A 26506-nucleotide genomic window follows, 5' to 3' on the forward strand; every position below is an offset into this window, starting at 1 on the left:
AATTTTCAGATTTTTGAAATAATGAAGGAGTGACTTGTAATCTTTGGTCAAAAATTAGTCAATTTGACCAACAAAAAAGGAAATGTGACAACTAAAATGGGACGGAGGGAGTATATCTTAAAATTATTTTTGAACATACACAACGATGAATAAACATGAAAAAAACATTTATTTAGATTTAGATCCTAAAAATCTATTTAAAATTTAGAGTTCTGCAGCAGAACCTAAGTGATTCTATGATTCTATTTTGAGGACCGGTTCTCTCTTGAGCGCGGCCCTATTTTTATAATCTTGCTTTTCAATAAAAATATTTATATTATTATTATTCAAGAAAAGAAAGTCACTTAAATATTAATTTTTCATGTGTGGTCGAAGTACCAAAATATTAATTTATGTGTCGTCTATGCTCAAGATTTGCGATGAAAACAAACTTTAAGTTCCGCGTAAAGTAAAAAGATGTTATAACATAATTTAAATTATTTTAAAACAAAACATAATTTAAAAAGAAACATAATTCAAATTATATAACTTAGAGCGAGTCTGATAATAATATTTGAACATTTACTGTATTAAATATAGTGTGCATGCGGCGGACAAGGAAAATCTGCTACACGTGAATCTTAGATTTTACTAAATGCGTAAGCAAAAAATTCAAACACTTTCGACGATCCTAACGTTGACCATTCTGAAATTATAAGTTTGAACATATTATAACGTCGATCAGTAGGTAGATTACATGTTTTACCAACCACCTAGCCGCCTCACTCTGTTCAAAGACTTCTAGATCAATTCATGTTGCATACTTGCGTACGCACACACGTGATATTATCATATGTCGACTCTAGAACTAAAACTTCATGTTACTCTATCAAATATATGATCAAAATATATACAAATATTTTTAGAATTTGTGAAAAGATTTTTAAGATTTTATAAAATTTAGAATATCAGAAAAATGTCAACTTTTTAGGGGACATAACATTTAAAATTTTCACATATGTAACCTGCTCATTCTTCGTCTTATTTTCATATCTTCGAAACCTCTAATTGTTTTCACCGATGGATGGTACTAATCCTAAGCTGTATCTGGGTTCATTAGCCAGTGAAAAGTGGTCGACATTCACGAGTTCTCATGGTTCCACCAGTAATATAAATATTTCTCCTAGCAATGATTTATTTGTTAACTCTGGTGGATTTTCAGAGGGAGAGATGTTTCATGGTTTTGCCGCCTCATCCGAAGTTAGTGATCATTTAAATAGCGGCATTACTAGCAGTGGTAACAGAATTAATTTCATGGGGACAGATGATCGAAACGATGAAGTGAAGGTGGATGCTAAGCAGAAGAACAAGAATAAGAAACAGAGGTTTGCTTTTCAAACCAAGAGCCAGGTTGATATTCTTGATGATGGATACAGATGGAGGAAATATGGCCAAAAGACTGTTAAAAATAATGCACACCCAAGGTATGTTGTTATTTTGTGTGTTAAATGCATTGTTTGATTCATAAATTATTAAAATATTATATACCTTATCAATTCGGTAATGTTTAAACTTAGGGGTGAGTTTAAAATAAGTGTTTCTTGTTTAAAGTAAAAAGGTGAAGTAGAAATTAGAAGTTAATTAAGACTTATAAGTGATTAAAGTGTTTGAGAGAAAAGTAGAAGTCATGAAACAAAAGTTAGGATCCTAGCTTTTTATAAGTGCTTTTCTACTTTTTACGCAAATGGTACGAATAAGTGCTTTCAACTTAAAACTCCAGAAGCGGGGCTTAAAAGCCCCGCCCAAACGCCCACTTAATAACTCAGTTGAGAAATGAGTTTAAACTTCTTACTGTATCCTTAAAACATCACTTAAACTGTTAATATGAGATGATTTTATTGGTGAGATTGATCTGATTGCGGGAAATTCATATTTATAGTAATAATTATATATTCAACAAAAAACTGTCACTTAAAATTTAGAAAAGTTTGAAGATTGTTTTTGAATACCTAATAATTTTCTTTTCGATTAAGCCTGGGAATGGTAAACATTAATCAGCAAGTCTTTCGAATTTAATTGAAGTTGGTGGAGATAATTAGCAGCAATTACTTGTGTGCAGAAACTACTACAAGTGTACGTATCAAGGATGCAGTGTGAAGAAGCAAGTCCAACGCCTAGACAAGGATGAAACAATTGTGGTGACTACTTATGAAGGGATTCACACCCACTCTATTCAGAAGCCCTCTGACGATTTCCAAAACATCTTGAGTGAGATGAAGATTTTCCCTACCTCTTAATTTCGGACGCTATATTATCGCACCGATTTTAGGGTCTCTTTCTTCACATATACGGTACTACTAACCGCTAGAGATAAGTGATTAAAGTGTTTGGGAAAAAAGTAGAAATCAGGAAACAAAAGCTAGGAATCCTTCTACACAAACAATACGAATAAGTGTTTCTAACTTAAAACTCCAAAATCGGGGTTTTTAAGCCCCGCCCAAACACCCACATAATAAATTTAGTGCAAAACTAGTAAACTACACAAGCATGGCATGGAAATTGTTCACACTCTTGATTTCTTTGATAGAAGGGTATACGCATAATCAACACATTTCTCATTCAATTTATAAAAGAGAATGTATCTTGTAGATAATTTATGTGCCCATGTATTTCCAGAATTTATATTTCTAATAATTTTCTTCAAACGTGAGATTGCTCGCATTAGCACATCTCCTTGTCCAACTGAAATCAGAACTGTAGAATGGAAATCAGCAGAAAATACTTGGCTAAAACTTGATGTGGATGCCTGTTTTCACGAAGGAGATGAGTCATTTATTGTGGATATGGTTATCCGTGATGAATATGACCAGTATGTCAAAGGTAAGAACATGAGAATCTATGGATCACCTACAATAATTATGGAAGCAGAAGCTAGAGGAGTACAGGAGACTTTGGTCTGGATAGAAGACTTGAGTAGTATTCATCATGTTGTTATAGAAAGCGATTCTGAGGTGGTAGCGAAAGCAGTGCAAAGAGACATACTCCTTCCGTCTCATCAGCTTCTTTACGCTACTTTTTGATACGTATTTTGAGACTCCTATAAAGTATAGTTCCATAATGTTTTTTATTTTAAAAAAATCCTGAAAAGAAGTTAGATGTTTGAACTTTTATTCAGAAAAAAATAAATTAAAAAATGGTTATTGAACTATACTTTATAAGAGCCTTAAAATGCGTGGAACGTAAACATCCGGGTGGGACGGATCGAAGGAGTATCTTATCTTCTGGAAATTGGTCATATTCTGGAGTTATGTAAAGGAAAGCTCAGATATAGAACTTATATATCACTCTGACATTAATAGCCACAACATGTTCTTGTGTCCTCCAAACCTGGTGTTGGAAATTTTGTGGATGTTTGGCTAAGCTTCTTATAAGTGCTTCCGGGCTTTTTTTAGCACTTTAAGCAGCTTCTACTTTTTACGTGGTGTTTGGCAAAAATAAGCAGAAGTGCTTATTTGCAAAAATAAGCAGAAGTGCTTATTTTGGGTTTTTTAGTCAGAAGCTGGAAGCTAGACATGCTAGCTTTTTTTGAGCTTTTCCCGTGATTTGCATTTATTATGAAGTTTTAAAAATTTTAATATATAATAAACTTTATTTATTAATAAAGTTTTTAATATTTTAATAATTTGATTTTTTTTAAAATTTATACATTTAAATTACCAAACACTCAATTGACTTATAAGAAAAAATTTATCCAAACACTTTTAATAACTTATAAGTCAAGTTCACTTATCAATTATAACCCACTTCTTTATTTTAAGCAATAAGTCACACTTTTAAGTTATATTCTGATTTACCTTCTTAATAAAATCTTTTTCGTTTAATAAAAGCAAATAATTTTCTTCAAAATTCAACTATACAATGAAAGGATAGTAGATATTATTGAATATACTAAAAGTTACATAAAATTCATTATATTTATAATTTTTCAAAAAATATTTGCAATAGATATATATAGGGTCAGGTTCCAGATAGAACCGCTTAAACTTAGAACCTAAGAACCACATTAATAGTCATTAAATGAAAGTAATTTTAATGTATGAAATTAAACATATGAATTGTTTTAATATGGTACATATTTAAATATACATGCCTTCAAAGAATGCACATTCTTAATTTATATTTGATCATTTTACAACAAAAATACATTTAATATTTAATTCATATATCTTAGTAAAATACGAAGAGTTCTAATGTGTATGTTTTAATATCTTATTATTATTTATATGTACTGCAGCAGAATTTTATATTTTGTAATATTATATGAGCTCCATATGTACTGCATCAGAATATCGTGTTGTGTAATATTATATGAGCTAGATATGTACTGCAGCAGAATCTTGTGTTTTGTAATATATTTTAGTTAGATATGTACTACAACATAATCTTGTTTTTTGTAATATTACATGTACTGCAGCAGAATTTCGTGTTTCGTAATCTATTTTAGTTAGAGATGTACTGCAACAACATCTCATTTTTGTAATATTACATATACTGCAGCAGAATCTCGTGTTTTACAATATTATATCATTAAAATTGATTGAGAATCACAAGTTGTAGATTTGATTTGCATTTATAACAAAGTGCATATATATTAACTGATTATTATAATGAGTAGGCAGCATTTAATGATTATTATGATTTTTAATAATGATTTACATATAAGATAATGTATATTAAATAGCATTAAGTTGTAATTTATATAATATAGTCTAATGGATGTGTGTGGTCCTAAGTTCTAATTTTAATATTGGTTCTGATTTGAAACTCACCCTATATATATATATAATAAAATGTATTTTTACAAAAAATTGAATTCTTTTGAGTATTTTTCAAAAATCCCTAGAATTTTGGAGGAGTTGCTATTTCGGGTTCTTTAGTATTTGTACCGGATTCCAATCGCTAATTTGATAATCATACGTTGAATCCAGATCCAAGTTCAAAATGAGGTTTTGATAACTAAAGCAGGGTTAATATGGAGACAATACATAGAAAATAATAGTAGATCATGTATCAGTATCATAAAGTTGATTACCAATATCGCCTTGATAACCAAATGTTATTCCACGATCATCTTTCTTTTCCCGCGATTAACCAAGTACAAAGTATGATTAGTGGTTAATGTTAATGATAGTATTATTTTATTGAGCAATCAGAGCAAAGCATATGTGCATGCTAATTATTTGCGGAATCTATTTACCTTTTGTCCTAACTACAAAACTTGTGAATTTATCTTTCCCAAATAGCTACAAAACTAATTAGCTTGGGAATCTTATTAAATCGAGCCTTCTAGCTAAGGGCAAACAAACCCCACACACTTGTTTTTAACGAAGATTCTGTGAAAAACACTTGAAAAGAAGCAAAGGAAAGAGCGTACTTGAGATATGCAAATACTCGATCACAACTGTAGTTGATAAAAATCATTCGATCGAGATATACCTTACTTACTCCACAGGAACTCCCACTCCCACTAGCAGATAGAAGATGCATGTGGGTCTTTTCACTCAGGTGGGAATATAATATAAATCTTATCTGAATATTTAAAGAGACCAACATTCGAATCTTTAATTTTCGAGGTCAAGTAGATGTCTCAGTAAAGCAAACCATACACCCACTTGATCAAATACTTGTGAGCAATAGCGTATATATTTCTTTTTATTTCATTTTTTGGTATTCTTGTCGACCGTAGCTTGCACTATCTTAGAAAAGTACAGCGTTCAATAATCCAAATAAATGTAGGGATAATATGATACCTCCAAAAAGATTTCTTGCTTTTCTTCGGATTTTTATCTTCGTACTGTTTTGTTGTAGTGTTTTCTTTATTTTTAAAATAACCCTACCACAGCTCTGGCAAGCATAAATGCATAATGGTTAGCTGGTTAATATCTTTCGGATGTTCGACGGAACCAGAAAATAAGAGAAGAAATGCATTTGCGTTTAAATTTTATTTTTTGGTCAAAAAAGTGAAAACAATTTCAGAATAGGGTTAATACTGCTTGAACTTATATTTCAAGGTACCAGTTTGATATTTATGGCCACTTCAGTGACCATCTTGATACCGTTTTGAGTTCAGTGACCAATTTGATACATTAAGCCCACTTCAGTGACTAACTTGATAATTAACTCTTTCAGAATATGTGACAAGTGATCCATGAAACAATGTTTTGAGAGATTTTTTTTTTGTCGTCGATAGTTTAACTCTAAATTTTTTATATGAACACTGAGGGATTATATTATGCAACAATTTTTAATGCCTACCCAACAGGGTTATGTAAGAAACTACGTATAATGCAAGAGATGTGTGCAATTAACGGATGAACTCATGAAGTAGCACTATTAGTAAAAGTTCTGATATGGGAATATCCTGATCGATCTGCACTCTGTATTCAAGAATCTGGTTTAAAATCAACAAAGCAACTTTTGAAAAGATAGTGTATCCAGCAAAGGCAAAGAGCCAGGGTGCCGTTTAATAATAAGCCTAAACAAAATTACGCATAAACACGTTAGATTCATGATTTCACAGGATCCTAATACAAGGAAATGATAGCATAAAGTATATATTCTGGCTCCATATTATCCAGTTAAACTTGGTGTTAGTATCATTAATTTAATTCATCACTATGTGTCTATATGCTAATTTCAATTATCAAACCGGACAGCTATTCAATATAATCCGGAAAATTAATTTTAGTAATGGGCTAATCGCCTCATCCTTATTGTTAAGTAATCAATTCTCCTACAAACTCGAGTTGTTGAAAGAATACTTGCCAGGATCATATTGTACTATAACATTCTCCCTCACTTAAAAGTCTTTTTTTGGGTTGAGAGTGAATCACGAGCATCCATTTTTGGAGCATAATTTTGTTTAACAAAGAAGTAAATCTCGGTCGATATGATCACTGTTTAGTGTTATTACTGACTTACTGTTATGAAACTGCTCATGTGCAAATGTTTTGTCTGAACTCTGAAGTTTAAAGAAGACTTAAGGTCTTTTAAGTAGATGAGGGAAAAAAATAAAGTTGATGATACACATTCAAACGTGTGATTGAGTATGAAGAGATACTGATGGCGAATGAGGATGCTATTTTTTGGTCTGGTGAAGAATAAACCAGGATGAGTGATGGATTATGTTGCTTCTACCGTAGACAGGGGCGGATCTAGGAAGAGGCACGGGGGACACGTGCCCCCTAAATTTTTTTTTAATATTTTTCCACCATTCTAAATTTTACAAAATTACATAAGTGCCCCCCAAAATTTGAAAATATATAGGTGTTTTACGAAAATTTACTTGGTGTTCCCCTAAGATTTTTTGTCTAGATCCGCCCGTGAATGTAGATATGCATGGATAAAATAGTGGAAAATAAGAGTGTTAAAAGGGAGGAAATAAATTTTTAATTTCAAAAAAATGATATAGGAGATGGTTAGGAATTCTGACTATGTCCCATTAATTAATTTAGGGAAATATTAGGATAATGTTGAAAATGTCATTTTATATCACATTTCTCTATTTCAGCTTAGGAGCTCGTTAAGGGAACTGTTAGACTTGCTTACTGCTATTTTCATCAGTTCTATGTTCTAGATATGCAAACAAATCCTACACAGCAACTCACCAAAATATCAGTAATTAATGGTATGTTTGTGCAGACAGAGTCGCAAACACACCATCAGTATCTACACAATCTAAAGGTAAACATAATGGTCCATGAACAAATAGTATAAACCTTGGACCACACCCCATCCTTTGTGTCTATCGCGAACGCTTTTGCAAAAGCAAACTAGTATAAATAGAACTTCATTTCTCTCATCTCATGCATCAAGCTTCTTGCACCAGCACTTTCACAAATTCCCTCAGACAACATATAGAAAAAGCTCTCATCACCAAAAATGGAGTCGAATGGCAAGCTACGAAAGGGGATCATGAAGGCCAAGCTCACTATGTCTTTCTACAGAGCAGCCAAGCCTTCCCCCCTGCCATATTCAACTTCAAAGCCTAAACTATATAACAATAATATGGAAGTGGCTAATCAAATTATTCCTGATCAGCCAAAGCAAAATATTGCTCCTTCAACGGCCTCAACAGTCGGATATATTGTTAATCAGGACCAGGCTCATACTCAACCCAAACAGGTCTCATTCGCGATACCATCAGATACTGATACAAGAGATTCATACCGAAAAAAATATGATAACCCTATAGATGTCAGAGCTGCAAGTTACATTTCATGCGTTCAAGAACGGTTTAAGCTTGAGAGGCTCAACTCAGAGCGTACTCAAGACATGCAGCACTACTTAACAAGCTAGACGATACCTCCATAGTATATTAATTTAATAGTGATATTAATCTCTAACTATATATAGATATGGGATGTGATCTAGCTACAAGTATAACTTCATATCATTATTGTTGCTGTTTATTCTACTAGCTATATGTGTCTAGGTAGGTGCAATATGCAGCATCCGCGGAAGGCATGGAATTGTATTATTTTATGAACAATAAAAGAACCTCTGTTTTTCATTCGAGTATTTGAGACGATCGTATCACTGCATTGGCACTGTACTGATCGACTTTTAATCAACTAATACGATATGCATATTTTCTGTTTAGTGTGGCATATATTGCGACAAGGCTGCAGCCGCTCTGGGATTTCGGTTTTCATCAGTCTGGAGTCTTTGTTGCCCAATTATATCTTTTGATCGACAAATTTACTAATATGAACTGCAATTGTTTCTCTTATTATCACAATAATACATATTGATTGAGCTCCTCTTTTTGTTTGTCTTGCAAAGAGGAAAAGGAAAACGATAGAAACAGCTTCTTCCACAGTGAATCATGCATGTATCTTATATATTACTGAAACAATATTTCAGAGAGCACTGTATAAACTGGTATAATTGTATGACTGACTGGTATAAAAAAATTGTATGAATCATATTATTAATTATTTTTAGAAAACTGGGAATGTATAAACAATTTTATGAACGTTAACTCGAAATGATTAAGGGTTAGATGATAATTTGTCTAAATTACAACTCCAGGTAAATGGGAATCTTCTCACATTGGAAAGTAGTTTAACTTTTAGTAGTGGTATACTCCTATCTAAAGATGAGAACCTTTTAGTAGTGGAATCTAATGACATATAGATTGTACCTTTGATCTTGACATTGGCGCCAGAAGACACTCCGTCTAGTGCGTACAATTGATCTGTTTCTTGTACTTTCTTCTTACAAATCCGTAAAGATGAGCTATGATACTTTGATACCATGTTAAATCACCAACTCTATCAATTAAAATTAATTGATACTAATGTAATACGATAATGCAGTTGCAGAGCAATTTGCAGGTAATGCCGTTATTTTTGTTTAGAGCAAGATTAATTTATCCAGGGGTGAAGAGATGGTTAAATGCTACTCTAGAAGCTTGATGCATCTACCTTTTTCAGGTGTTTGAGATTATTTGTCGCAAAATCGTGCTTTGAGATTAATTGTCATTGAAACATGCTTTATTCAGTAGATGAATCTCATGAGAGTATGGAGTTGTGAACTCAAATTCCGGGTTCTTGTGGAACCTGGCCTGCTAAGGCCTTGCTTTGTAGACCCTCCAAAGAAGGATTATAAACAATCTCACTGCAGGCATAGTTCCGACATATATATGTTCATATGTTATCACTAGCACGAAGGTTAGTCTGTAAGCTGTTATGAGAACTTGTCCATTTAAAGGTAAATGGGTACAGCCAGTGACGGAGCCAGAGCTGAAAATCAGAGAGGATTGGAACCTGACCCTTAGGGGAGTTAGGGGCCGTTTGGCTGGACTTAAAAGAAGTGACTTATTGTTTAAAGTAAAGAAGTGAATTATAAGTGAAAAGTTGTCTTAAACTTATAAGTTATTAAAAGTGTTTGGATACCCGTGACTTATAAGTCACAAAGAAGCTTCAAATTAGAAAAAAAAGCTAGGTTTCCTAGCTTTTTTTCTTGGCTTCTCAAGCACCATTTTAAGTGCTTCTATAAGTTACCCAAACACCATGAAAAAAGGTGAAGCCCTCTTTTTTTTATAAATAAGCCCTAATTCGGGGTTGCCAAACACCCACTATACCAGTACCACTAAATCTAGCTATCCCCGTGATTATATATTATACAACAAATACTCATTGAAATTGGAGGGGAGGCATGTCCAGCGTAGACTTGGCTCCGCCTCTGGGTACAGCAGGGTATCTGCTTGTTTTTAAATAGGATATAATGATGAGGGAATTCTTATGATGATGTCAAAAAACCTAAAAAGAAATATATTTTTTTGTAAGGAACCTAAAAAGAAATTTAATTAAATTAATTGTGATGCTACAAGCCAATCAAGGAGCAGAGTGGATGCAGGGGGTTGGTGATAGTTAGCAATGTTCCACAATTCTCAGCTCAAATAGTTTTAACATGTTATTGACTTGAAATTATGTATTTAGCATCCCGACAAATGTCCGAGTGTCAAAGTGTCTTACAAGATTTGGAAGAGAATATTAAAGAGCCACAGAGAAATTCAAAGGAACCTTGCCCTTATCAGTAAATAATGGGGTTCCGGTAGAAGGAACGAAAGCTTTAGATCTGATTAATGAAGATTGGCAAACATGTATTTGAAATTCAAAATGCTTTTCCATCATGAGCACTACTGCAAGTCTTAAGTTTCAGGATAAGCTATTAAGTACTCCCTCCGTCCCAATCAATTCTATACAGTTTCCTTTTTGGGATGTCCCATCATTTCTATACATTCCCAAAATAGCAACTTTTTATAATATAAAACACTACTCCACCCACTACATTCTCCCACTATCTCCATTCTATAATAATAAAAACACTATTACACCCACTACTTTCCTCCACTACCTCAAATTTATTATTAAAAAATATGTGGGTCCCACCACTTTACCCACTTTCCATCTAACTTTACTTATTTTTTACCCTTTTTCTTGGTCTCCGTGTCCAATCCCAATGTATATAATTCATTGGGACGGAGGGAGTATATGAATCTATCAACATGAGTTGTATTTGAAATGTGGCATATGGAGAAAAAGTTGGATATATGGAAGATATCTGGAGGATAGATTCTTCTCTCTCGTTACTATTCTGATCAAGACTTTATAGCATGTTCTGTGATGTTATTCTTCATATAAAAGTTCTTGAGCAAATAGTAATATGCTATTTAAAAGTTTTCCAGTTGGAGTTATGGAGGAAAGCCTTGTCAATGATATCATCATCAACATCACCAATCTTTATCATATTCTATGTTCGGCTGGGGAGAATGAAATGGAATTATAAAACATAACGGAGATACGAGGGGAAATTTGAAAAAAGCATCTAAATGAGTTGCAAATTTTTTATGACTGGATTTCAGAGGAAAATGGACATGGGAGAGGTGAAACACTTCATAAATTTTGGAGTCTAAGCTCTAAGGTTAGATTGTATGAAATGGAATGGGGAAAGTGACAATGTATTTTATTTAAATTGATTAATCTCAGCCAAATACAACTCAACCAAATACAACACTAGAGTGCAGAGTATTAAATCACACCAAAATCACTTGTTTTCATTGGAAAGCTAAATATTCCTGTAAAGGATTTCTTTTTAAGCAGAAAAAACAACAGGTAACAAATGCTCTATGTGATGGTGTGCTTAAGAGAGGCAGAGAAAACAAGTTATTTTTTGGCCAAGAGCTACCGGGTGCTGGAAAGCTTGTTTTCCAATGCCCTTTGCAGTGGGCAAGTATGGTATTTGTTGAATCCCCGCGGGGAATCCCCCGCCCCGCCCCGCCCCACATATATTTAATATATATTTAATATAAATAAATAATTATATTTAATATAATATATTTATTATATTTAATATTATTATTTTATAATACACAAAATTATAATTTTACAATGTATAACATGTCTATTTGATTTCTATTATTTAGTTTTTTGCTTTTAATATAAATGTCTCGTATGTTTTTATTAAATTCTGAATAAAAAATTACTGAATTTTAAAGTAATTATTTAAAGTGTAATAATATAGCAGCGGAGCGGGGCGGAGCGGGGCGGGGCGAAATTATATTAAATCCCCGGTGGGCGGGGATGGGGATTAAAAATAAATCCCGCGGGGAATGGGGCGGGGACGGGGCATGAAAAATATATATGGGATGGGGCTGGGAAATGAAATGCTCTATGTGATGGTGTGCTTAAGAGAGGCAGAGAAAACAAGTTATTTTTTGGCCAAGAGCTACCGGGTGCTGGAAAGCTTGTTTTCCAATGCCCTTTGAAGTGGGAATCCTCGTTCGGGGTTCAGGGCGGGGTCGGGGATGGGTATTGAATTCAGGAATCGGGGTCGGGGATAGCCGAAGTGCCCCTGCCCATCCCTACATGAACTAGTATCGCATATTTTATTTTTTTAATTAAGCGGGTAGTTTATGATCCATGAAATATTAGTCGGATATGATTTACCAACATCAAATATCATTATTATATTAATTATCAAATATCATCGTTTAGTCTAAATATATATAATATTACAAAAAAAATAATTTTGAATTAAAATTTGCAATTATATGTAGATATATATAATTTATTAAATATATATATGAAGATAATAAGTATTATCACATTGAATAAATCATATTTTTTTGAAGATTTAAACTTAAATAAGATATTAAAATTTAATAAAATGATGACTATTTACTTACAAATGTAATACATTAAAAATATAATATGTATACGACCTCGAATCGAATATGAACCATGGATCGTATTCGAGCGTTCGGGTAGGATCTACTATCAAAAATTATACGAGACCTAATCTTGGAGAGTTGCCCAAAATGGGCACTAAAGCTGGTATAAAAGTGTTCATATCCGGAAGCATATATTATCTGAGCTTAATTTTTCCGACAGATTTGGGGTCATTTTCAAAACGAATATGAGACATGCATTATATTTTCGAACCGGATATAAATCGAGACACCGAATGGGTAGTCCGTATCGATTGACAGCCCTGCTTACTAGACAATTATACTAGCTTGTTAAACTCAACACTAGTATGTTGTGTTTACCTGGCAATAGAAATATAGCTGTGGATTGACCGATATAATTTATATTGTATTATAATAAGGCAATATAGTATAATTAGTCCATATTTTTAGTTATATTTTTTTATTTGGTATTCTACTTCTAAAACTACAACATGTGAAGATCTATTACTCTTACGCGGCCACCTCCACATGCATGCAAATTTCAAATGGGCAGCAACGTCGATCAAACGTCTCGGTGAGCCACTTAAAGCACACGTGACACATTTGCTTGGTTCAATGTAGCAGCAGCAGGTAGCACTGCAGAGGTTTGTGATCATCTAGCTCTGCAAGTAACAATGAAAGCTAAAATAGAAGCAATCTTCTCGACTAAGTAACTGTTTTTACTAGATTTTATGGGTTAAATGCTAAAGATCTTATCTAAGAACAGTAAAGTAAAACTCGAGAGTTTGGTTACGCGGAAAACCCTTGTGAGGTAAAAACCGCGGGAGGGATTAGAACCCCGCCGATAAGATGTTCACTATTTGAAGTTGAATACAAGAAGTTGTAATTGTGTTTTTGTCTGACTCTAACCCTCAAGCCCTCTCTCTATTTATAGTACAAGAATCTATTTGAATTCATCCCACGTCTAACGTTACTTCTCATGCTTATCTACAACAACTGACATCGTTACAAAGTTGTTCCTACTTTCTCTCTAACCCGTTTACCCTTTCTATGCTCCAGTTTGTTGGCCGCTCCGCACGTGCCGCACAGCAGTTACAATGGTTCCTTTATGTCAGAAGGTTGCATCCTCTGCTTTGCGTCAGGGCCACCTCGTCACGTCACGTCGAGTGAACCAGTCACAACAGTAACCACGACCCCTGTGTTTTTTTTTTATACCAAGCCGCACAGATCCACATAAACCAACACATAGAAGCACACAATTAATAAACAGTCCAGATAGTCTCTGCTTATATTCTATCCATACTGATTTTCCCACTCACGTGGCCATTGGCCAATGATCGACTAGATTCTGAGTTCGCGGTTCATATTTAAAGTTATGCCCAATTATTATTTTGGCTTAAAGGACAAATAGATACAAACAGTTTCCATATAATTTTAACTTTTAATTTCGATAATCTCTGGCAACTATAATTCCTGGCTGCGTAGATAAGAAGAGAAAATCAACATGTCAGCTTTACCGATATATATACACTTAAATTCAATTTAAGAATTATATTTTGCTGCCGGGTTGAGATATCTTTCTCTCGTATGTTCAAGCGGATGCGCCTGTTAATACTCCTTCCCCGCAAGTCTGTAACACTATTTTACTCTCTCTCCGTCCTATTTAATTCTATACACTTTTTTGAATATTCCACTCAATTCTATACATTTCAAAACTTTCCCAAAATAGTAAAATTTTATAATATAAAACCCCCATCCACCCACTACTTTCAACTACTTTTCCAAATCTATCAATTATATATTCATGAATCCCACTACTTTACCCACTTTTCTTTCTCTTTTTCTTACTTTACATTACTTTATATATTTTTTCTTAGTCTCCGTGTCCAATCCATATGTATATAATTCAGAGGGACGGAGAGAGTAACATTTTTACATAGGGAAAATAGATTTTTTTACCATCCAACTTATTATTTATTTAGTGTAAAGCATAATGTAACGTAACTGTAATTACGATAACTCAACTCAACGAAAGACAGGAAACAATACGTAAGTATAATACAGGAATCTACAGGTTGGAGATTCGATACGAACAGACAAAGACAATCAAGATATGTGAGACGAGCATCCGTCCACTGAAAGAAGTTCATTAATATGTTCAAGCCTCAGTGAAGAATAAAGTTCAATGTGTCTGCTATCAAGGTTGCCTGAAGGTCAAGTATCAAAGACCAGAAGATTCCAGTATATTTGATTTGATTATTTATAATCAAATTTATCGAAGCAACATCTAACCCGGAATGACTGATCAAGTATATTATCAAGCAAAGGATTCAAAGAATTATTTCAGTTCGAGTCGTTCGTGAACCAGACCAGTGCACAGGACGTCAGGACATACGAAAGTATTCAGTGGATTCGATCAACGGATTAATTGATCAAGTCAATCGAGCTTCTGTTGAAATTAAAATTAAAATATACGTATGGATATATATTTATATATGTGGCATTAATTGATAATTTCTTGAATAAGCAATTAATTCAAGTTATTAATAAATCAATTAATAATATATATATACATATAAATATACATATGTATATATTTCTTTTAAAAGTAAAAATATAGTCAAGCATCAAGAGGAGCGCAACTGTTGACTCAAGTCAACTATTGTTACTTAGAATATTTTCTAAGTACTGGTACAGTGAAGTGGTTGTTCTAGCGCAAGGTTTGACCAAGTCAAAACCTGCGCTAGAATTCTTCACTTTGAGAGACTAAGTCACTTTACAGTAGAAGGATAACACTGAAGAAGCGCAACATTTGACCCGGTCAAATGTTGCGCCTCTACACTTAATCCCCTTGGCGCAACTTTCACCCCTTGAAGTTTTCTCCAAGTACAAACTCAAGAGGACACTGTATAATGAATGTTGAAGCGCAACATTTGACCAAAAGTCAAATGTTGCGCCTCCTCTTCATGCACTCCCCTTCTCTCAATTTACTTAGATTTATTCTAAGTGAAGGCAATGCAGTAAGTGGTGATTGAAGCGCAACTTTGTTATATATATATATACAAATATATATGTATATCAAGTTGGCGCCACTTCCTGCATACATTTGGAGTTAGACTTATTTTTATAAAACGAAGTCGTCCAGGACGAACTCGTTAACCATGGTTAGTTGTTGGAAAGCCTATAAATAGAGGTTGATGTTTTCATTTGAAAACAACTACACACTTTGTAAGTGCACACACTATACACGTTCTCGAGAGTTCAATTAGAAGATCGTATTTATCGAGAGTTTGTAATAGAGTGATTGTAGTCTCTGCAGCCGACACTTGTGTTGGAATTTGTAGCACCCGAGGATTATTTCTAATACAAGAATATTCCCCGACTTGCTGGAGTTATTTATTTACGATTGATTTAACATGGACCTAAACAAAGATTATCCGCAATTAAATTAAATCGAAGAAAATTGGTACGACGTATTCAACCCCCCCCTTCTACGTCTGATTGGACCTAACAATTGGTATCAGAGCTTAGCTGATCGATATACAGATCTGAGATCCGTAACCAATCTGAAAAGCTAGCTGTCCGTACAATCGTAATTTTATCTGATAACAATGTCGACACATAAGTTAGGAATCAAAGTACCTCCATTTGACAAGGATGACTACAACAACTGGAAGATGAAGATGTTGCTGTACATCAGAGTTGCTAATCCCATGTTCATTGGGATTCTGGAAAATGGTCCATTTGTGCCTATGAAGATTATTCCTGAATCTGTTGAAAATGGTGTTCGTATTCCACAGAAGTCTGTTCCCAAAGAGAAAAGTGAATACACTGACACTGATAAGGAATATGTTGCACAGGATCATAATCTGCAACTCATAATTGTTGAATCAATGACCAAGACAATGACACATCTGATACTAAGTCTGAAAACTTCAAAGCAGATGTGGGACACTATTGAGGCATTGATGGAGGGATCTGAAGAAGTCAGGGAAAACAGATACGATATGCTAATTGCCAGATATGAAGCATTTCAGGCAATACCTGGAGAGAACATTTCTCAAATCTACGAGAGGTTCATGTTGTTGCTGAATGAACTCACCCTGCATGGAAAGACTTATCCACAGAAAGAGATTAACAGAAAGTTCTCATTTGTGATGCCACCCCATCTAGTTGTAAAGACAGAGACCATCCGGGAAAGAAGCGACTTCAGAACTATGACTTTGGAAAAGCTATTTGGAAAACTGAAGACGTTTGAGATGGAACTTGAACAGAGAAAGATTATATATGGTGGTGGATCAACAGAATCCAAGAGTATGGCCTTACAGAAGACCACTGCACTGATTGCTGATCAACCATACTTTGGTTATCAACAATTAGTTGAATATGGTATCAATGATCACACTGTTGCTCAGAGTGATTGTTCATCCATCAAAGCTGACTATCCTTCTACCATTACTGAGATTGTAGAAGCTGAAGTTGATGAAGTTTCTGAAGAACCGGAGGATGAGTTCTACACTCAAGAAGAGCTGGAGCAGCTGGAAGATAAGTCAATGGCTTATATGGCTGCAAGGTTCAAGCATATCAAGTTCAAGAAGAACCCCCGGTACAAGAAAACTTCAGGGAACAAGTTTCAGGGTAAAGGAGGATACTCAGGCTCAGGGTCAAAGACTACTGGCAGTTTCAAACCAAACATGTATGACAAGAGCAAGGTCAGATGCTACAACTGCAATGACTTAGGGCACTTTGCAACGGAGTGCAGGAAACCCAAAGCAGCTCCTGTCAGAATCAACTCATATGATAAGAAGAATTCTTATGAGGATCTGAAGAAAGAGAATGAGAAGCTAAAAGCTAAGTTGGAAGCAATGGTGGCCAAGCACAAAGGAAAGGCTTACATTGCTGAGGGAAAAAGCTGGGATGACACAGATTCTGATGATGAACCTGTCCAGAGCAATTATGCATTTGCATTAATGGCTGACACTGTCGAGGAATCTCCATCTCAGGTATCTCCTGAAATTTCTGTTGATGACATGACTACTGCTGATTATAAAAAGACTATAAATGAACTAGGTCAAGAGATGTATAACTTGCACACTAGTTTATTAGCTTCAGAATCAGATAACTGTAGTCTTTCTCTAAAGATAGCTAAACTTGAAGAAAGAGTAGATGAATTAGCTTTAGAGAAACTCATGAACACTAACCTTAAAGATAGAATTGAATATCTAGAGAATAAGGAGAAGTGTAGTGCAGAAATTGAGGAGTCCCTTAGGTCTCAGATAGCTGACCTAGAAACTAAGCTTAGGGCCTATCAGAATTCTGCCTTTCTACAGAAAGAGATCTTGGATAGTCAAAGGGTTGATAAGAAGGTTGCTATTGGCCTTGACTATAGTTCTTTGGAAAGAGCTAAAAGAAAGAAAAGAAAAGAAAATGAAGGCATATTTGTTTCAGCAGGAACTGAGAATGCTCCTGAAGGAACAAATATACCTAAAATTCTGAAGAACACCAAGACCCCTATCTTTAGAATGGCACAAACAGAACCTCTGATAGAAGAAGATCTTGTAATCAAGGAAGAGTTGAAAAATGAGGAAGTTGTTAAGCCTCAAGTAAAACAGGAATCACAAGATGTACCTTCTAATTCCCATGTCAGAGATGACTCCGATAAAACTGGATTAGGAAGTACTAGTTCCAACAAAAAGAAGAACAACAGGAATGGCAAGTTAGATCCTAAGAACTCCAACTCTTTCTAATGCTAGAAAGGTTTGTAATAACTGCAATTCTACTAATCATCTTACTCATGCATGTAAAGTGATTAAAGTAGATAATTCTGTTTCTAGCATGCCAAACATTGTTAACATGAATGCTGTTCATTTGCCATGTGGTAGAGTAGGTTGCATGCAATGTGCTATGAATATGATGTCTGCATGCTTTACCATGTTGAATGCATCTTTTTCTGCACCATCTGCCATGAATATGAATATGCCTGCACCTTCTGTTGCCCCTGTGGCAAAGACTGCTAGTCCTTCTAAGAAGAAGGAAACTCCCAACTCCAAGTCTAAAAGCACTTCTGCTAAGACTAAAAAGGATAAGAGTCCAGTCACCCCTGAACAAGCACATGTTAAACCAGTTTCTGTTGATAATCCTGTTTCTACTAAATCACCTGGACCCAAGAACGTCTGGGTACCAAAGAAAGTTTAATCCATTTGTGAATGCAGGGCACAGGAAAGAAAAGAAAAGTTGTGTGGGTTCTTGATAGTGGTTGTTCAAGACACATGACTGGTGAAAAGTCCCTGCTCACAGATGTGGTGATGAGAACCGGCCCAATTGTAATCTTTGGAGATGACAGCAAAGGTTTTACAACGGGATATGGTAAGCTGAAAGTTGGAAATGTCATAATTGAAGACATCTCTCTGGTGGAAGGACTCAAGCATAATTTACTAAGTATCAGTCAGTTCTGTGACAAAGGATACGACGTAATCTTTCAGAAGGAAGTTTGCTTAATCCAGAACCGGAAGAACAAGGATCTTACACTCCGTGGTGTAAGAAAATCAAGTTTGTTTATAGCCGACATAGACTCAGCAAGTAAGGGGGAGGTCAAGTGTTTCTACACCAAGGCCTCTGCTGATGATAGTTGGTTATGGCATCGGAAGCTCTCACACTTGAACTTTAAGACTATGAACTCTTTAGTCAAAAGGGAACTTGTGAGAGGATTGCCACAGAAAGAATTCTGTCAAGAAGGACTCTGTGATGCATGTGAAAAAGGGAAGTCAAAGAAAGCATCACACAGGAGCAAAGGCATGACTGATATTGGTTCACCCCTTCAACTGATTCATATGGATCTGTTTGGACCAGTCAACATTCCTTCCATATCAAGGAAAAGATATGCTCTTGTGATCGTCGATGACTACTCAAAATACACATGGGTATTATTCTTACATTCAAAGGATGAAGCAGCACTCGTCATCATTGATCATATCAAGAAGATTGAAAAGGAAGCAGATCTGCCAGTAAGGGCAATCAGATCAGATAATGGAACAGAATTTCGTAATGCTGTTCTTAATGACTTCTGTACTGATAAGGGCATCTCTCGTCAGTATTCAGCTCCAAGGACTCCACAACAAAATGGTGTCGTAGAAAGGAAGAACAGAACCTTGATTGAAGCAGCAAGGACAATGATTAGTCAATCAAGACTTCCAATCTATTTCTGGGCTGAAGCTGTAAGCACTGCTTGCTACACTCAAAATCGTACCCTGATTAACAAGGATTTGGATAAGACTCCTTATGAAGTAATGGCCAACAGAAAACCATCACTGAGTTACTTTCATGTGTTTGGTGCAAAATGCTTTGTGTTAAAAGAAGAGCATCTGGGAAAGTTTGATGCCAAAGCTGAAGAAGGCATCTTTCTGGGTTATTCTTTGGAATCTAAGGCCTACAGGGTTTATCTGATCAATGACGAAAAACTGATTGAAAGCATCAATGTAAGATTTGATGATACCAGACTCCCAAGTCTTCAAAAGGAAAATGAATCTGATTCTCTGGAGTTTGAGAATTTAGAAGACATCTACTTAGGAGAAGATGAACCTGAAGCTGATATAAGAGATCCTAATGCAAATGAAGAGAATGCTGATCCTGAACCATCTGGAGGAAGTATTGGCAACAATACAAATGATCATCATGGTCACAGTGGAGGATCATCAAATAGAATCTACATCAGCTCAGGGGGAGTAAGTCAAAGTGGATCCACTAGTCAGCACACTCAACACAACTATGATTTTGGTGAATCATCAAGATTGAATCTGCCAAGACAAAGGGTATGGAGTAGAGACCATCCTGTTGAACAAATCATTGGTGATCCAGACACAGGAGTGCAGACTAGAAGAGCAACTCAGAATGAATGCAACTTTGCTGGATTCTTGTCTCAGATAGAACCAAAGAAAGTTGAAGAGGCTCTAAGTGATCCAGATTGGGTATCTGCAATGCAGGAAGAACTCAATCAATTCGAAAGGCAGAAAGTGTGGAAGCTGGTGCCAAGACCTAAAGGAAAATCTATAGTTGGCACTAGATGGGTTTTTAGAAACAAACTGGATGAAGATGGTATTGTTACGAGGAATAAGGCAAGACTGGTTGCAAAGGGTTATTCACAAGAAGAAGGAATTGATTATGATGAAACCTATGCTCCAGTTGCTAGGCTTGAAGCAATCAGGATGTTCTTAGCATTTGCTGCACACTCCAACTTCAAAGTATATCAGATGGATGTGAAAAGTGCATTTCTGAATGGTGATCTGGAAGAGGAAGTCTATGTTGAACAACCCCCTGGGTTTGAAGACAAAGAATTTGAAGACTTCGTATACTTTCTCTTCAAAGCACTCTATGGCCTGAAGCAAGCCCCTCGAACCTGGTATGACACTCTTTCCAAGTTCTTACTTGAAAATGGTTTCACCAGAGGTATCATCGATAAAACTCTTTTCCATAAAAAGCATAAGGATGATATAATTCTTGTACAAGTATATGTCGATGACATTATATTTGGTTCTACTAATGATCTTTTGTGCGAGAGATTTGCTAAGTTAATGCAGAGCAAGTATGAGATGAGCATGATGGGAGAACTGTCCTTCTTCCTAGGACTTCAAGTCATTCAGAAGCCTGACGGTATTTTTATCTGCCAATCTAAATACATCAAGGATCTTCTAAAAAAATATGGAATGGAAGAAGCATCTACTGCCAAAACCCCTATGCCAACTGCTGTCAAACTTGATCAGGACAAATCTGGTAAGTCAGTTGACATCACGAAGTATCGAGGTATGATTGGCTCTCTCTTATACTTAACTGCTAGTAGACCAGATATCATGTTCGCAACTTGTTTATGTGCTAGATTCCAGGCTGATCCTAAAGAGTCACATCTTATAGCTGTTAAGCGTATTTTTAGGTATCTTAAGGGAACCCCCAATCTAGGGATTTGGTACCCTAAAGATACAGGTTTTAATCTGGTTGGCTATACAGATTCTGACTTTGCAGGATGTAAGATTGATAGGAAAAGTACTTCAGGAAGCTGTCAGTTTCTTGGACGAAGGTTGGTGTCATGGTATAGCAAGAAGCAACACTCCGTGTCTACGTCCACAGCGGAAGCTGAATACATAGCTGCTGGAAGTTGCTGTGCTCAAATCTTGTGGATGAGAAATCAACTACAAGATTATGGACTCATGTTGGATAAAATTCCGATTCTGTGTGATAACACGAGTGCCATTGCCATTGCCAACAATCCTGTTCAACACTCCCGGACAAAGCATATTGATATCAGGTATCATTTCCTTCGCGAGCATGTCATGAATGGAACAGTAGAGTTACACTTTGTACCTACTGATCAACAAATTGCAGACATCTTCACTAAACCACTAGACGAATCCACTTTCTCTAGACTGGTTGGTGAACTTGGGATGTTAAATATGTCTAATTAATTAGACAGGAAATAACTGCAATTTGTTCGTAAGTTCACAAGTTTTAAAATGTCCATATTTTCAGGACTTGTGAATTTACAAAGTGCATCCAGTATTATACATAATTTTCTGATAATTAGTTTTAATTATTTGCCATGATTTATATGATCTGCATGATTCTATGTGATTATGTGATTAATTGCTAAGTGGTAGATATTTAGAATTAATTCTTTTGAATTATTTAAGTGCTTATATTCAATTAATGAATATTAGTGATTATTTAATTCATATTTTAATTATATTTGATTAATGGATTTGGAGCAATTCAAATTATGTTAAGTTGACCATTAATTAAATATTAATTAAAATATTTGCAGCATAATTTATTAAATATTTATTGACTGAATCTTGATTTAGTTAAAATGTATTTAATCTAATTGTGATATCAATTTGTTGGATTATTTTGGATTTGATCAAAATTCGTTTAACAAATTGATATGTATTTTGGGAGAGTTTTTCCAGAAATTGTCTAAGTTCTGCAATGGTGAGTGGTAGTCAAGCGCAACATTTGACTTAGTCAAATGTTGCGCCCGTGATAAGTCAGTATGTCTATATTAACAGCCGAGCGCAACATTTGACCAAAAAGTCAAATGTTGCGCCCCCAGTCATCTTATATGTATAGATATATTATCTTCTCAAAAATTTCGTTAAGTCAAGGGAAGTTGCGCCTCATACAGTACATGTATGAAGGGCAAACTTGTCAATTCATATATTGCGCCACTCTCTGTTATCTGTGTCCAGTATGAGGGGCATTTACGTCTTTTCACATGTTGCGCTCCTCACCACTCAGTACACATATATACTTCACTTAGCTATTTCTTTTCTAATATCTGTTTTATATACACATATACATACAAACGAAAACCTCTCCACTGTCTCTTTTGAAAACTCGAAATCGAGTTTTTGAATCAAACATATCTCTCTAAATACTTGTCCATTTCCGATTCTGAGACTTGTTTTGGAATCACCTCGTCAAGATCTTTCAATACATACCAGATTCACAACGATCCGTGATCGTTTTTAGTAAGGGCTTTTCGAGACTTTACGAATTCCAGGACAGATTTTCACGTAATTTTAGCATCGATAATTTTCGAAACCGATACCATTATTCTTAGAATTTCAAGGAGTATCACATACTTTAATTTCATCAAAATCTGAAATTCTTGGAATTAGGGTTTTTCGGAGCGTTATTAATTAATTATTTTCGTGACATTAGGTGAATATTTGTTCGTGTTTATTCGTGAAACAAAATTTATAATCATTTTTAATTTTAATTAAAAATGGCTGCAAATTTTGATATTCCGAAAACAAATTTCACTATTGTTGAAAATAATAATTTAATTACGCAAGCGAATTATCGACGCTGGGTTCGTTACATGTCAGAATTTTCTTTTGCTAGGTTTGCTATGACAGAATCAGTTAACCTTAACAAATCTCTTCTACGAGAGTTTTTGTCTTCTCTTTCTGTTATAAATGCAGGACAAGTACTTGGACTTACTTGCACAATTCAGGGACGTACACTTTCTATCACTGAGAATACCCTGAACACTGCACTCCAGCTACCTACAGAGAATTTTGAAGCTGTTCCTGACAGAGCTGAACGAACTAATTTTTTCTATGCTATCCACTGTCAGAGGGAGCCAAATGGTGATCTTCCAGCGAAGATGTATGTCAAGCACCTACCTAGGGAATGGAATTTCTTCTTTAATTCCATCTCCCATGTGTTTGCCCCTAAAACTGGAGGATTCCATGGGATTACCAACTTCAATCAGGAGATTGGGATTGCCATTGCTCAAAACTCAAGAATCAATCTGGGACATCTGATTATGGGAGCTTTTCAGGACTCTCTGAGGAAGAACAGACATGTACTTCTATATCCTCGTTTCTTCCAGATTGTGCTGAATCAAATGCTGACACCTGCTGAACGTGCTGTCTATCCAAATATAGACAATGTCATCTGTTCCTTCATGACTACAAGGGTGATATCAATGCTGGAGAATCATCAAGGGTACACCAACAATGAACCAGTGGTGATCACTGAGGCCATGCAAGCATTTCTGAATCAAAATGTGCCTCCACCACCAATTCAACATGTTGCTGCCCCTGTTGTTGCTGAAGAAGTCCCTGAAGCACAAGATGAACCAATCCCTGAGCCACTCATTCAAGAAAACATTCCTGAGGCTCAAAATATTCCTGTAGAGGAAGAAGTGATTGTGGAAGATGCTGCAGATGACTCCTCTGAAGCTAATGATCAATCTGATGGAGAGGATTCACTACAGGACAACTCTACTGACTCTGAGGATGAAGCAAATAGTCCTGTACAATCCACTGTAGCTGCACCAACGGATGATGTAATGGTGGATGTTGATGAACTTTTCTCTAACACTTACAATCCACTGCTACAGTCAGGTATTCCTTCTGACTCTGACAACTTGTCCTTTGATGCACCTGATTGGGTTCAGAATCTTTGGGATTCCAATCAGCTTTCACCACCTCTCACACGTGCCAGTGAATTTGAAATCCCCCAAATTCATAACCAAGGCACCACTTCCCAAATACCTGAAGCAGAAACATCTCAACCCCTCAGCCAACCACTTCAAATAATTGAGAGCGAGGGAGTAAGTGCCTTTAGTGCACCACATAAGGAGGTTGTTTCTGAATCTGCAGCTCTGTCTCCTTGTCAGGAAAGGAGAATAGAACCTGAGACAACTGCAGATATGTCTATTTCTTCACCACCTCAGCCAAATTCTATTCCAATGCACAGTGAGGTTGCACACACAGTTGAGGAATTGACGGTTGCGAACACTTTGTCGTCCATGTCAGGGATAGACACTGTTGTTTCTGATCCTTTTCAGGGTCAAGTGCCTTCACAGGCTTCTGGGGGAAACTTGGATGACATGCCACTTTCTACATCCTTGTCTACCCCCCTGGGAGGAACATTCCCAGATCCTTCAAAGGACTCTTCACCTCTCGAAGGTGAACGGCAATCTGTTTCTGAGCCCTTCGTATCAGGAAGTGTGCCAGTTATAGAGGACTTGTCACAAAGTCTTTCGCCGTCAAAGGCAGTTGTGGGAAACCAGGGTGCTTCGCCAATTCAAGGATCAAATCCTTCGAGCCCTGTGTCTACCCACCCTGAGATTCCAACTCAGGATCCAACTAAGGACTCACTACCTTCGAGTAGTTGGCAACTTGTTTCTTATGACTCAGATTCATCTGACGAGGAAACTGAGGACGAAGGCTCACGAACCTTCATTGCACCTTCTGTGACCTCTCTAGAAGAGGCTAAGAAGATTTCTTCTGCAGGTACATCTAAAGATGCTGGAATGTCTTTGAATGAGAGGGAAACACCAACAGAACTTGATATACAGAAACCCTCTGACCCACTGAGTGCTCTAGCTTTGAGTGAAACGAGAGAAACACCTACAGAACGCACTAGTGAGAACCCAACTGCCAAACCTACACCACTTCCAACTGTATCTGTGACAGAATTTGAAGCTCTGAAATTCAAAGTTCAACATCTTGAAGCTGAAAATCTTGTTCTACGGGAGGAGTTGGTGGAGATTAAGTCTACTATGGAACAAAGGTTGGCTGCACTTGAAGCTAAATTGCTGGCATCTCAAACTTCCAGAGAGGATTACTCAACTGAGGGGGAGAGAGCAGCAGAAAAAGCTAAAGGAAAAAGGGTGATAACAGGGGTGTCTGAAGAACTGATTGATTCTGCTCTTAGGCATCAATTCAGTTACAGTCATGATGAATACATCCCTGAGTTTGTGGATGATAGGGTGATAAGAATGGTTGGTGCTGAGAATGATGAGTTGGAGGAAGGAGAAATCCCAGACAATGAAGTCTTTGCTGATGAACTTGCATATCATAATGACATCTTCCCTCCTCAAGAATTTGAAATTGCTAATCCACAAGACATTGCTGAAGTTTCTAAGGATTATGCTGAGCAAAGGAGAGTAAGGGAGAAGTTAGAAAATCAGAGACGGATTCGAAGGGAAAGGAGACTTGCCAACTTACATAAAGATGGAGCTGAATGGGATGCTGCTAGATCAGTGTTTGACTTTCCAGAGGTCACTCAAGAAAACAATGATGACGAGGTGAAAGATATCTTTGACTCCTTCAGGAACAATTACAAGGACTTACATGATTATCACGAGGTGTTAAATGATATCATTTCTACTGTGTCTGTTGCTGTGCTTCCCAGAAGAGGATGGATGGTAAACATGTCATTTGAGCTACAAAGAGAAGGCCATGGACTCAAGCATGTGTCAAGTCA

General features: G+C 35.9%; 1 protein-coding gene across 1 annotated transcript; it reads left to right on the top strand.

The window, feature by feature from the left end:
* The first annotated feature begins 853 nt into the window (after positions 1–853).
* Positions 854–3331, top strand: LOC108226933 (probable WRKY transcription factor 45). Its single transcript, XM_017401925.2, has 2 exons — positions 854–1463; positions 2099–3331. Exons 1-2 carry the CDS (start codon positions 1060–1062, stop codon positions 2274–2276), a joined length of 582 nt encoding a protein of 193 aa, XP_017257414.1. The 5' UTR covers positions 854–1059; the 3' UTR covers positions 2277–3331.
* The last annotated feature ends 23175 nt before the right edge of the window (positions 3332–26506 follow it).

Source organism: Daucus carota, chromosome 6 (assembly GCF_001625215.2).
Source record: "Daucus carota subsp. sativus chromosome 6, DH1 v3.0, whole genome shotgun sequence".
NCBI lineage: Eukaryota > Viridiplantae > Streptophyta > Magnoliopsida > Apiales > Apiaceae > Daucus > Daucus carota.